General features: G+C 47.4%; 1 protein-coding gene across 4 annotated transcripts in view; it reads left to right on the top strand.

Moving 5' to 3' along the window:
- The window catches only part of LOC147668257 (prolyl 4-hydroxylase subunit alpha-1-like), a 415,422-nt gene that overhangs the window by 340,100 nt on the left and 63,181 nt on the right, over window positions 1-12,141 (top strand). For all 4 annotated transcript variants that reach the window (XM_086948664.1, XM_086948663.1, XM_086948662.1 and 1 more), the window contains exon 12: window positions 959-1,024. In XM_086948664.1, coding sequence (XP_086804790.1) covers window positions 959-1,024 — 66 coding nt within the window. The remainder of the gene's footprint in view (window positions 1-958; window positions 1,025-12,141) is intronic.

The raw sequence follows: 12,141 nt of genomic DNA, 5'->3' as shown, positions 1-12,141 counted from the left end.
CCGTCATGAGCACACGCCTAACGTGACTCATGGCGGCGTGGAGCCGTCATGAGCACGCAAAGGGGTTAATTTGGGTTTCAAGAAGCAAAGAATAGTATGGCAGTGCAGAAAAGAACGATTTCAAGGTGGATAGTCCTCTGCATCAAATTCTGCTATCCACTGGCAAGGAAGGCTTATTCCTCTAGGGCTAAGGTTGCAACCACTATGTTGGTATGTGGGCTACCTGTCTTTGACATCTGTCAGACTGCAACATGGACGTCAGTTCACATGTTCAAAAAGAACTACTGCCTTTGTAGCCAGGTTCGTTGAAGGGATATTTTGCCTTTCATGTCCTGCAGGACTTTTTGGTCTGAGCCATTCCACGCGCCACCGCATTGGGAGTTACTGCTTTGGTATCCATTCACAAGGTGAGCAATCTGCAGTTGCAAGTATTCATCAGAAGTTACTTCCCTTTGAGTATCATCCAGAAAGAATGATACCAATCTAACCGTAGATTCCTCACCAACCCCCTGCACTCCCCCCACATTCTGTGAAATTGACTTTTTTTTTCTCTATCTGAAAAATTCCCACTTTAGAGATATGCTCACTGTAAAATCCGGTTATTTTCAAGTGGAATAATTTGCGGTTGGTTAGAGTATGCACTAGAATGAGCATTATTTGAAGTAAGTAACTTGTTCTTTAAGAAGCAAACTTTATCCTCAGGAGACTGCTGCTGATCTCTTCTTTCTTTACATACACTAAAGTGAATGTAATGTCTTGAAAAACTACAATAACTAAAGATGGGGCCACTTACATGTCTTGGCAGTGTAATTAAAAAAGGCCCTCCCCAAAGAGACATTTCTGCACCGCAGTATTAAAGAATAGTCCACATGCAAACAAAGAAAGATTTCATTTTTCTGTAATACTTGTCTTGGTAGGTGGAAGGCAACTAATAATTTCGTTTGTTGATCCTTAACAGAAAGATGAACCTGATGCATTTAAAGAGCTGGGAACTGGAAATCGCATAGCAACATGGCTATTTTATGTAAGTGGTGGTATAGTATTTGATCTTTTTAATTACTTGTTTGTGATCATTCACATTAAGGAGTAAAAGGAAGGCCAGGCCTAAGTGTGATATACTTTCCTACTGCACCATAACAATGCCCATTCAACATAGTTCTTTTCTCTCTCAAATCTCAGCTCTTCTACAGGATAGATAATACCCTTTTTTGCAGTATGAAACTCTTCTAGATTCACTTGTTGTGTATTGTTCCTCCCTGTAGTCTTGAATTATCTTCAATGTGCAGTGTTTTGCCTTTCGGCATTAGCGATCATGCATGCAAATGTCATACCAGCTACAATTTGACCTTGGTATTAATCACGAAAAAATGTTGCTCCCTGATTATATAGGTAATGTCTGGCTTTTACCAGGGGTCAGAACTGCTGTGCACGCTACCAAGCATTTTTGACTAAGATAAGGAAGCATTAAAGGGAACCAATTTCCTCGAAGGCAGTAACACTGAGTAGAGAAAACATATGAACCCTTTGCCCAAAATCCTGTATGTATTAAAAGCAGTGCATGTGCAGACTATATCACAAACAAGAAAAAGAACAAGTGCTCCAGCTTCTACAGGCCCACCACCACACCCACCACCAGCCAGAGTAAACAAACTGGAATGGTAGGAAGAAAACATAACGGTCAGCAGCCGCACAGTGGTGCATAACTCCGTCCAGTGCTCTCCTAAATGGACACCAGCTATGGGAGAAGAGCTAAAGCAATATCTCTTTTAGCAAAGGGAATAACACACTTTCCTTAAGTCTGCTCTAGATGTCACAGGCACAAACAGCAGGCAGATGTACATAGGCACCTTCTTAAGGAGACATGCCTGACAAAGTATTGGCTTCAACTAAACAATCCAAACCACTATCATAAACAATCTTTTTACAAGGAGAGTTTGTTTTGAGTTTGAGGAAATTGTATGTATTATAAGGTATAGTTTTGCGACCTTACTTTGCAATACACTTGCCAAGTCCTTTAGGACCCTTAGGTTTCGTTTGACAAACCTTCAGCTCAACCCTAGGTAGCAGTCGATGTCGCTCTGAGCAGGCAACGCTTGCACAAAGAAAAAATTTATTTATGCCACACCAAAACAATTGAAAAAGAAATAGATACGACATTAAAGAAATCCGACATCAATTTATAAAAATAGACTTTATTTGTACCTATTTTTAGACATCACCACAAAAAAGATCCTCCGGAGTGTTTCCGGGATATTGCATTTACGGGGTATTGTAATTCAAAGCATTTCACTACTGCAAGCAAGCATTGGCAAATCCAAGAAATTTGAAGCACACATTTCTTCACTAAAAGGTTTCGGCAAGTGTAATTGCGGTCACTTTAGGGAATCCACTCAACACAAGGGAACTAGTGAGGGGGACCAGCAAGGTCCTCAGAAACACAGTTACCTTGGTAGTCTTCAACCAGTTACAGGCACTTTTATCCTTTGCAGGGCTTTCCTATAGAAGTGGTCCTGATGTAAGGAATGAAGGATGCTGTGGATGCAATGCAGTCGATGGGCATCTTGCTGTGACTACTCTTTATTCTTCGAAGGGGGTGAGGTGATCTGGATTACAGGGCCAATGTTCTTCGAAGTCCTGTCTTTGCTTGCAGAAGTCCAGTCGCCACTGGACTACTAGTCTCCCAGTATCATGGTCACATTCTAATCCTTGCTGATTTGATTGCTCGTCTCCTAGAGGTCCCATTTGCACTCCAATGAAACTCCTGGGTTCGGAGAACTCTGGAGCAACTTTGTGCGTCTGGCCCTGGTCCTTGGTGCTGCTTAAACAGCGGTTGGCAACGGGTTGAAGACTGTAAGCTACCAACTTGCCCCAGCAGGCTTCTTCACCTGCTGAGTCCCTGTATTACAAACAGGAAACCAGTCAGCTGGCCTATCGAGCCTTTGGGTTTGACTGTGCTCTGGAGATGACTTCTCCTTGAGCAGGACATGGCAGGCACCTAGCATGGTAGCCACCAGGTATAGTTCACGACTGTAAAGCCTCTCTTTACCAGTTCTATGGTGCAGCAGGGCAGTTCTTCCTACGTCATCCTTCCAGTCCAGTTGAGATCTGAGTTCTGGGTGTCACGAGTGCCCTACTTATGCTAAGAAAATGGTTGCAGGGCAGGAGGCGGTCAGTAGCCAAATGGATACCAGGTTCCCTCCCTCCTGATGACCACTTCCTGCGTAGAGCGGCATCTGGGCATCCCAGGATGCACCATTCTACCAACTTCAACATGGCAATACCCCTCTCTCCTGACGTTTAGAGCTCCTTAGCCCAAACCTGAGGTGTGGCTACCATGGCGGCTACACGCCCCCAGAAAACAGGCTTCCCTTTCTGTGTCCCTAGTGCTAGCCTGCCTACCCAAATAATAGGGCAGTCCCTCTCCCAAGTGTCCCCATTGCCTTTCAAAAGTGGCTTCACCTGTGAAGCTCGCCATTTGGGCTAACACCTATGTAGCTACGTGCATGGGGAGGGGTAACGCCTCCTCCAGTGGAAGGCCTCTTTTGTTATATTTCCTGAGAGTCATTAGCACGTCTCCCCAAGAGTGCAGAAAGCTATCTGCAGGACAGACCTAAGTACAACAGTAAACGGGCACCGTAAGCCTTAGGCAACTAAAGTAGCAACATCTAAAGTTGCACTCTGCCCACCAGCGATCTTATTTGATACCTTACAGTACCAACTTCAGTAGCCCTATTCAGTAGTTAGCAGGGCTGAGGTGTCAACCTGTAACTCTGTACTTGCCAATGGGAATACTATCCCATCCAGAGTAAAAGTGACAATTTAAGTTTTATTTCTGCTGGGACATGTAAAAGTACTTGTTCTACTTTTTAACATGCAGTACCCTGCCTGAGGGTTAATTAAGCCTACCTTAGGGTGTGGCTTGCATATATTAAAAAGGGAAGTTTGGGCTTTGCTATTACCTTAAATGGCAAAGTCGAGTTAGCAGTTTAAAAATGACCTTCAATTTTGCAGTGGCTGACTGGGAGCCATAGTTTACCATGTCCACCCACGGTGTGGCATAACAGTGTTGCAGTCCCTGGAGAACACTCTAACGGGCTCTGGGTACCCCTGGTACCATATACTCTAGACTTAAAAGTAAGTTGGCTATGCCAATTGAGGACCAGCCATTTAAACATGCATCATTTTAAGGGTCAGAACGCATGTTTAGCAGGGCTCAGGCCCTTTCAGAGCTATTAAACCTGTACCTAGTAGTCCAAATGAAGGCAAAACTTGGGGATAAACTTGCAAAAGCCTGTTTCCATACAGAGATGCAGTGGACACATTTCTCCAACCAATGACGAATAACATGGCAAAGGGAATGGTTGCCCTACAATTTAGGGAGTCCTTAAGAGAGACCCTACTACTACCACATAGCCACTGAGGAGGGAGTATCAAACACACCCCACAATAAATACTGAGCTCACCGGGAGTTATTGTGTGGGGGGCAGTTACACCATAGCACTATCAATGACCACGAATATACTTGTTGGGAGGCGGGCAAAAGAGCTAGGCCACTAGAGGCTTTACCACAGCCCCCAAGTGACTCGCAGGGAAGAAGCCCATACTATCAAACACCTGTAGAGGACAAGGGTGCAAGGTTTCCCTGGAAATGGATATAAATTCCCTTTGACAAATAGTTGTTCAATATAAAAAGTATGGTTATTACGTAGAGGTAGAAAATATACCACCAAGTGTGGTAGGGGGTGCTAAAAGAGGTGCAAAAAAGAAGAACAGAACTAGTGAGTGTATTCTATATACTTCCCCATTTCCAAACTAGACTTGACACTGAGACCCATCACAGACCTGAGATTCCTGAAAAAGTTCATCAAGTGCCCAAAGGTTAATGCCGCCCACACTGCAAGAAGTCATCCCACTGCTAATAGAATGGGACTTTGCGGTGACTGTAGGCCTTAAAGATGCTTCTTTCCATTTTCTGACAAACCATAAGCACAAGAAATAAATCCACTTTGTCCTAATTTCACATTACCATTTCAAAGTTTTACCTCTTGAGATAAAATCAACACAAATATTGTATACAAAATGCCTTGCAATGGTGGCAGCTCACCTGGAAAGGCAGGGATACGTAAATGACTAGCTGATAAGGGCGAGCTCATGAGATCAAAGCCAAAGAACAGACTACAAAGAGTGATTGAGATGATGCACGGACTTTTCTTCTCTGTGGACTTGGAGAAATTATCTTGCCTTCTGTGAAAGAAATAGGTTTCATGGGACCAGCAAAAACATCCTTATCCAAAAGAATTCTGGCATTTACAGAGCAGGCTTGCTTACAGAAGGGACACGATTGTACCGTGAGAGCATTGATGAAATTGCTATGTATAATGGCTTCATGCATTCCTCTAGCCCCATATGACAGAGTCCATATGAGACCCTTCCAAGAATGGCTGCAAGTTAATGATCATAAATGATTTGAGATTGGGAGGATCTAGAGGTTGTTAAAAAGATGTTACCGAAGCATATGCATTGGACAGTAGACAATATCAGAGGGTCATTAAGAGAACCATTTCTATCAGTGACCCTCACCAAGGAATGAATCCCAAACAGGATGTAGTGCACAAATGGAAAGCCTAAAATTCAGAGGCCAGTCGAGTCCAGTGAAGCACATAAATGTGTTGGAGCTCAAGACAGTCTGCCTTGCTTCAAAGCCCTTTCACAAGTACATCATGGGTAGACTTTTACAGTTCCAAATATACAATATTTGACCTTAAGGGGCAGGTCATATGTGTTATTCTAAACTGGCACAGGACATATGAAAATGGCCAACCAAAAAGACTAGAACACTGTTAGCTATGCACCTGATAGGCCAGCATAACTGAGAGGCAGAAAGTTTAGGCAGGCAGGAAGACATCTCGCATAAGATGGTATTAGATCAGAGTGTTACAAAAACAATCATCCAAGAATGGGAATGCCACAGATACACACAGACACAAAATGCCAAGACTTTGCGTCCAGGGATCCACACCAACTATCCCAAGGTAACGAACGCCCTATCGATAGATTGGCCAGTGGAATTTGCCTATGCTTTTTTACTGATACCACTTGTAAAAAAATACAAGTGCAAACAGAGGAATATGAAGATGCTACATTGCCCCATACCAGACTGGGCAAATATGTGTTTGAGGCATAGGAGCTGTAGAAACAGTGCTGTAACAGAGAAAAGGCCCACAGTAATTGAGTGGGGAGAGTCAAGTTCATTCCGCAAATGGTGTGAAGTCAATATTTTCGACCCTGTACTAGTGACTCTTCATCAGGACTGGGACAGGGTCTAGGCCAGTGGTGTTATTAGCATCCATGGGAAGAGCCACAACAATGTATGGTTAAACAGTGCTAGCTAATGTACAGTTGTGTAGTTAAAATAACTGTGTGAGAAGTTGGCCTGATATGCAGTGCTCACTATTCTAGTGATCACTATGTATCAGTCCAAACGACCCTTATTGATGATTGGTTGTAAGTCAACCTTATAGACCAGTTATCCTAGTAGCATGGACAAGAGCAGTCTTTAGGCTAAACTCTAGAGGGCGTGTTAAGCCAGCTGTTATACCATCACATATACCCCTTGAACACCAAGTGAAAGGACACCACACAAGTTGTTATGAAAATAAAAGGATATGTATTTATAACACAACAACCCTGGACTCTTTATGAGGACAGGGTGCTAAGCACAATACAAAACTCTTGAAGAAATACTGAAAGTTGCACAATTTACACAAATGCCCGAGGGGCACGAAAAACCATATACTATGGAAGTGGAATGCGAATTACTAGCAGGTAAGTAACAGTTCTCAGGGACTTTAGAATCGCTAGGCCTACAATACTGAACCCTTAGATTAGAAGCAGGAGGCCCAGGAGCGCCGTGTGCAGAGTGGGAACTCTTACGCGCAATGCGGGACAAAGTCTATGGATACTAGCAAACGCAAAGTTAGTGTTATCAGGCGAACCCGACTAGGTAGGTCAAAAACGAAAGTGGATCTAGGCACTTAGAGAGTGGTCCTACGCTGGAGCACCGTGGTACTCGGTTTACCTAGCCCAGGGGCTGCGGCTGCATAGGGTTCAAGTGACGTCGGGAATCCTCGTTGAAGAACCAGGAGCCTGAAGTGAAAGTTGCTGGCAGGCGGCCAGCGAAGATGTCCCGGGCTGATCCAAGGATGGATCAGTGAAGAAGGATACCTGTAAGCAGAGGGGACCAAGTTCTGAATCACTAGTCAGTGATTAGGTGGGCACCAGGATGGCACCGGACGAGGTCACTCAGCCAGGTGAAGAAGTGACACTGAATTCTGCTGCGGCACAGACCAGGGCGCTGATGTCGACCAGGCTGGAGGTCTGCGAGCTGTCCCACGTCGGATGTCTGCTGCTGGCGATGCTGGATCCGTTGAAGGAGGCAACAAGCCTTGGCTAAGGCAAGCCCACGTGGCGACACAAAATGGCGTCTGGAGTGGACCAGGAGGGTCCGAGGAAGTTCCCCTTCAAGAGGAGACAAGGGCCAGTTTAGAGGAGCTAGACCAGCGGTGAAACAAACGTAGGACGTCGTCTGGAGGGTCACTAGCCAACGGGCGAGTGACCGGACAACGTGGCAAGCAACACAGAAGCAAAAGGGCCCCAAGCAGATCTGGTGGATGCTGGGGGGCTGGGCTTCGGTGCTCGTGCTGCTTGGGGTTGGGGCTTCTTACCCCAGTCCACCCACTCCAGGGTCCCTCGGCGGTCGTGCTGGATCAGTGTCGTGCAGGTTCTGATGATAGCCGGTTCCTCTGGTCTCGTCGCACCCACGGTTCTCAGCTGTGCTGTAGAGGTCAGAGATGGCAGGGAGTCCCGGTCTCGTCGTGCTGGTCGGTCTGGTTCCGGAGGAAGGACGTGCAGCAAACCGCAAGATACTTAGTTGGTGCCTGCTGGTGCAGGGTGACTACTCCTTAGTCACAAGGGAGAAATCTTGAGAAGAAGTCGAGAGTTCCTTTCATGGAAAGTAGTTTCAGGATTCAAAGATCTAATTTGGGAAGGGGGCCCGCTCCTACCTTTATACTAAAGAAAGGGGCTGGCATGCGACTAGGTCCTGCCCATGGGTGGGACCAGGAGGGGGGTGATTACACCCCTCTCCCTTGTCCGGACTTTCCCCAGCTCAGGGGCTGGTGTGCCCCTGGAACTGGTTCAAACCGGCAGATGCATAGTGAGCACCGGGGTGCCACTTGCAGTCACCTTCCTTCTCAGCCCTGCCTACCTGGGATACACAAAACCCTGTCTGGGATGGTGCTAGCACCGCCCCTGACAGGAAACCCTTTGTCCAAGCTCTCCTCGCTGGAAGGAGTCCCAGCAGCAGGAGGTCAGACTTGTGTCTGTGGTGGCAGCATCCATTTTGTGATGCTGAGGCTCGAGTTAACTTTAACCGGGGTTCACAGTTACATACATGTCGTGTCCCTCTAGAAGGGTGGAATGCTAACCCCGTCGCCAGAATTGGCGTGGGGTTAGTATTCCAATTCGTATGACACCTTACTCGACATATTTTGATAAAGCGATACCAAAGATAGCAAATAACCGCGAGGATTATAATGCACTTAAGAGTATATGGTACGCGTTATCATAGAACAGCTATTAGGACTTGGTTCCGCAAGCTGCAGACGGGCTCAACTCATGCCAGAGCACTAGCTCACATAATTCCAAGCACTCTGCTTTCAGGATTGTTAAGGCCTGCCATAGGAGTGACTGATAGGAATACATGTGTCCATTTTAGGGTTAGATATAGGAATACTAAATCTAAAGCAAAGGGTGTTTACATCACCTTGCCCCAGCTGTCGTGCAGCCAGTTGTGTCAGATTTAGATGGCCAGCCAGGGGTGGCATAATACATGCTGCAGCCCCTGGTAGGCCCTGGGTACACCTATGCCCTGGGTACAGGGACTGATAAGGTGGCCCAGTACCAATTGGTAAATGCACCTAAGGTACACATGTCAATTTAGAGAGAGAACAGCTAGGCTGTGGGTCTGATTAGCAGGCCCACAGCCAGGGAAAGTCGTAAACCAGTGAAGCAAAAAGCAAAAATCTGGGGTGATCATAGGATTGCAGACCCTACTCTCCTACAAACTGCAGATGTGGCCATAAAGACTATAAACAGCATATGTGCAGGAACACAGCCAGCGTGTACCAGAAAGGGAAAGGTGTCTTCAATTTTTTTTAACTTTATTCTACTCTTTGCCTCTTAGTTAAGATGCACAAAATCGTCCTTTGGCTAGCAAAGCAGGGGCACTGCAAAGTGCCCGATTATTAAATGCATACTGTGGGTTTGTGATTTTTGATAACTCAGTTTGAGATCCCCAGTGTACAATTATTTATGTATAAATTGTGAGCTAATTCTTTGGTCATTCTGTGCTTACTTCGGTGATGAGACGACGATCTATGCCATCCATCATTATAAAATAGGAAGTCCTCTCACATAAATCCTTGAAAACCATTGATTCGATGCATCGTATTCTTGTGCATAGATCACCATCTGGTGTTGGGCTCTGATTTTTCAACTTTGTTTTTGTCTTGGAAGTACTCTTTTGTAGTAACGAGGTAGGTGACTCCTCCTTGGGCGATAGTGTGCATGGGCATCGACTTCATCTCCAGGTTGATTTTTTCCGCCATCGGGTTCGGATAGGTTTGGTGTCAGTTTCAAACCACCGTTCGACGCGCAATCCTCCTACACTCAACTGTATTGTCTTGATCGCGTTTCCCTTTCTACGCGCATCTTTAAAAACAAACTCTTCGATCTTCGACCGGGCTATTGGACTTATCTGCGTCGATCGTGCTTGCAGTCAATGGAAAGGACTCCTTTCTAAAAATGCCCTGGTTGTGGTGCGAAGTTCCCACACACGGACTTGTACGAGGTTTGTAACGTCTGCCTCTCCCCGTATCACGAAGACAAGAACTGCGAGGCCTGTTCATCTTTCAGGTCGAAGAAAACCATCCGTGATTGTCAGGCTCGACATCACGAAATATCTCGCGGAAGCAGCTCGATTCCGGACATCTTCGGAGCAGATCCCAATGTTCAGCCGGAGCAAAAAGGTGATGATGAAGACATCTCCGTCTCTGCGGCTGATGACTCGATGTCGAAGAGGAAGCACTTTACCCCAACTCCGTGGTCCATGAGTACCAACACCTCTCTCCCAAAAAACAAACCTAATGCTCCGGTAACACCCTCGGACTCGGGTCGACACTGGCAACATGTCTGACGTCCCGCCCTCGGGCCTGGCTATGATACCTAAGGAGAAGCCTTCTGGCTCGGGCTTGAGCCAACCCCATTCCACTTCCGAAAAGTCACCTTCGGCACCGAAACATACGACCAAAGATGTACCCTCCACTCGGAGTGGAACAGACCAAAGACCACTAGAGGCCCGGACAGTGCTCTCTCAAGCTATTGCTGAAGGGAGGGATGCAGTCAAGTTCATTATTAGTTGTGACCTTGATGCCGCCGATTCGCTGGGAAGGGCGATTTCCACTACAGTGGCGCTCCTTCGCCACCCCTGGCGAGGACAACAGTTTTTTCTGGGGATATCCAGAACACTCTGATGGACATGCCCTTTGATGGCATTCGCTTTTTTTGCCAACAAAGCAGATAGTGCCTTGGAGCGCTTTAAGGACTCGCGGGCTACGGCCAACTCCCTGGGCCCTCCTCCGCCTTCTGCTTTTTGCTCCTTTCGTGGCCACGGAAGGGGCGCCCGACACGTTTGCTTCAGAGCCACAGGCTTGCACAGCAATAGTCTCAGCGCGGACGTGGGACCGGCCGACCAGGGTCAGGGGGCCAGCGGGCGGGTCAGTCCACCTCCACCCCCACTGTCTCCAAACCTTCCTAATCCGGTTTTTCAGGCCCATCAAACGCCAGTGGGCGGCAGGATTCGCAATCACCTCCCCCACTGGCGCACCATCACTTCGGACAGGTGGGTTTTACAAATAATCCGAAGGGGCTACTCCCTCCCCTTCGAGACTACCCCTCCAGCCATGCCACCCCAGTGCCACCGCATGTCGGGGGATCACTTGGCACTTCGACAGGAAGTCGCGGCCCTCTTGGCCAAGGGGGCCATTGATCGCGTTCCTGTCCCAGAAATAGGACCCGGTTGTTACTCCCACTACTTTCTGGTGCCTTAGAAGGACAAGGGCCTGCATCCTATCTTGGACCTCAGTGACGCTAATCGCTTCCCTCGGAAGGAGAAATTCAAGATGTTGACTCTGGCTCAGGTCTTGTCTGCCCTGGACCCTGGAGACTGAATGGTAGCGTTGGAACTGCAGGGCGTATATTTCCACATTCCCGTCTTGCTGACCCACCGGTATTACCTGCGGTTTACGGTAGGCCACGAGCACTTTGTTTACCGTGCTACCCTTTGGCCTTACCAGCGTCCCTCGGGTGTTACCTAAAGTAATATAGGTGGTTGCAGCTCATCTGCACAGATCGGGGGTTTTAGTCTTCCCCTATGTCGACGACTGGCTGTTGGAGGCGGGCTTGCCCTGGACAATTGTCTCTGACCTTCAGACTACGGCCAACCTCCTGCATTTGCTGGGATTCTCCCTCAATGTGCCGAAATCTCATCTGATTCCCTCTTAGAAGCTCCTTCATCGGAGCGGTTCTGGATAAGACATACTTTGGAGTCCAGGATATTCAGGTTCTGATTCCGATCTTTCAGCCTCTATCCTGGGTTTCGGTCAGGATGACCCTTAGGCTGCTGGGCCTCATGGCCTCCTGCATCCTGCTGGTCAATCATGCCAGGTGGCATATGCAGGCTCTGCAGTGGGACCTGAAGTTCCAGTGGGATTAGCATCAGGGGAATCTGTCCGATTATGTCCAGATCTCAGAGGGCACTTCACAACAACTGCAGTGGTGTCTCATGAACCGGCATTGGGTCAATGGCAGATCCATCTCCCTTCCCCCAACCGGACCACACAGTGGTGACGGATGTGTCCCTTTTGGGATGGGGCGGCCACATGGGAGAGGCGGAGATCAGAGGCCTCTGGTCTCCGGCTGAGTCCAGGCTCCGTATCAACCTTCTGGAGCTCCGGGCGATATGACTTGCACTGAATGCATTCCTTCTCTATGTCGTGGGGAGTGTAGTGCAGGTGTTCACAG

This window comes from Lissotriton vulgaris, unplaced genomic scaffold (genome assembly GCF_964263255.1).
Source record: "Lissotriton vulgaris unplaced genomic scaffold, aLisVul1.2 SCAFFOLD_1939, whole genome shotgun sequence".
NCBI classification, from domain to species: Eukaryota; Metazoa; Chordata; class Amphibia; order Caudata; family Salamandridae; genus Lissotriton; species Lissotriton vulgaris.
Note: the sequence above shows the minus strand (reverse complement) of the source record. Positions and strands in the feature narration are given on the sequence as shown.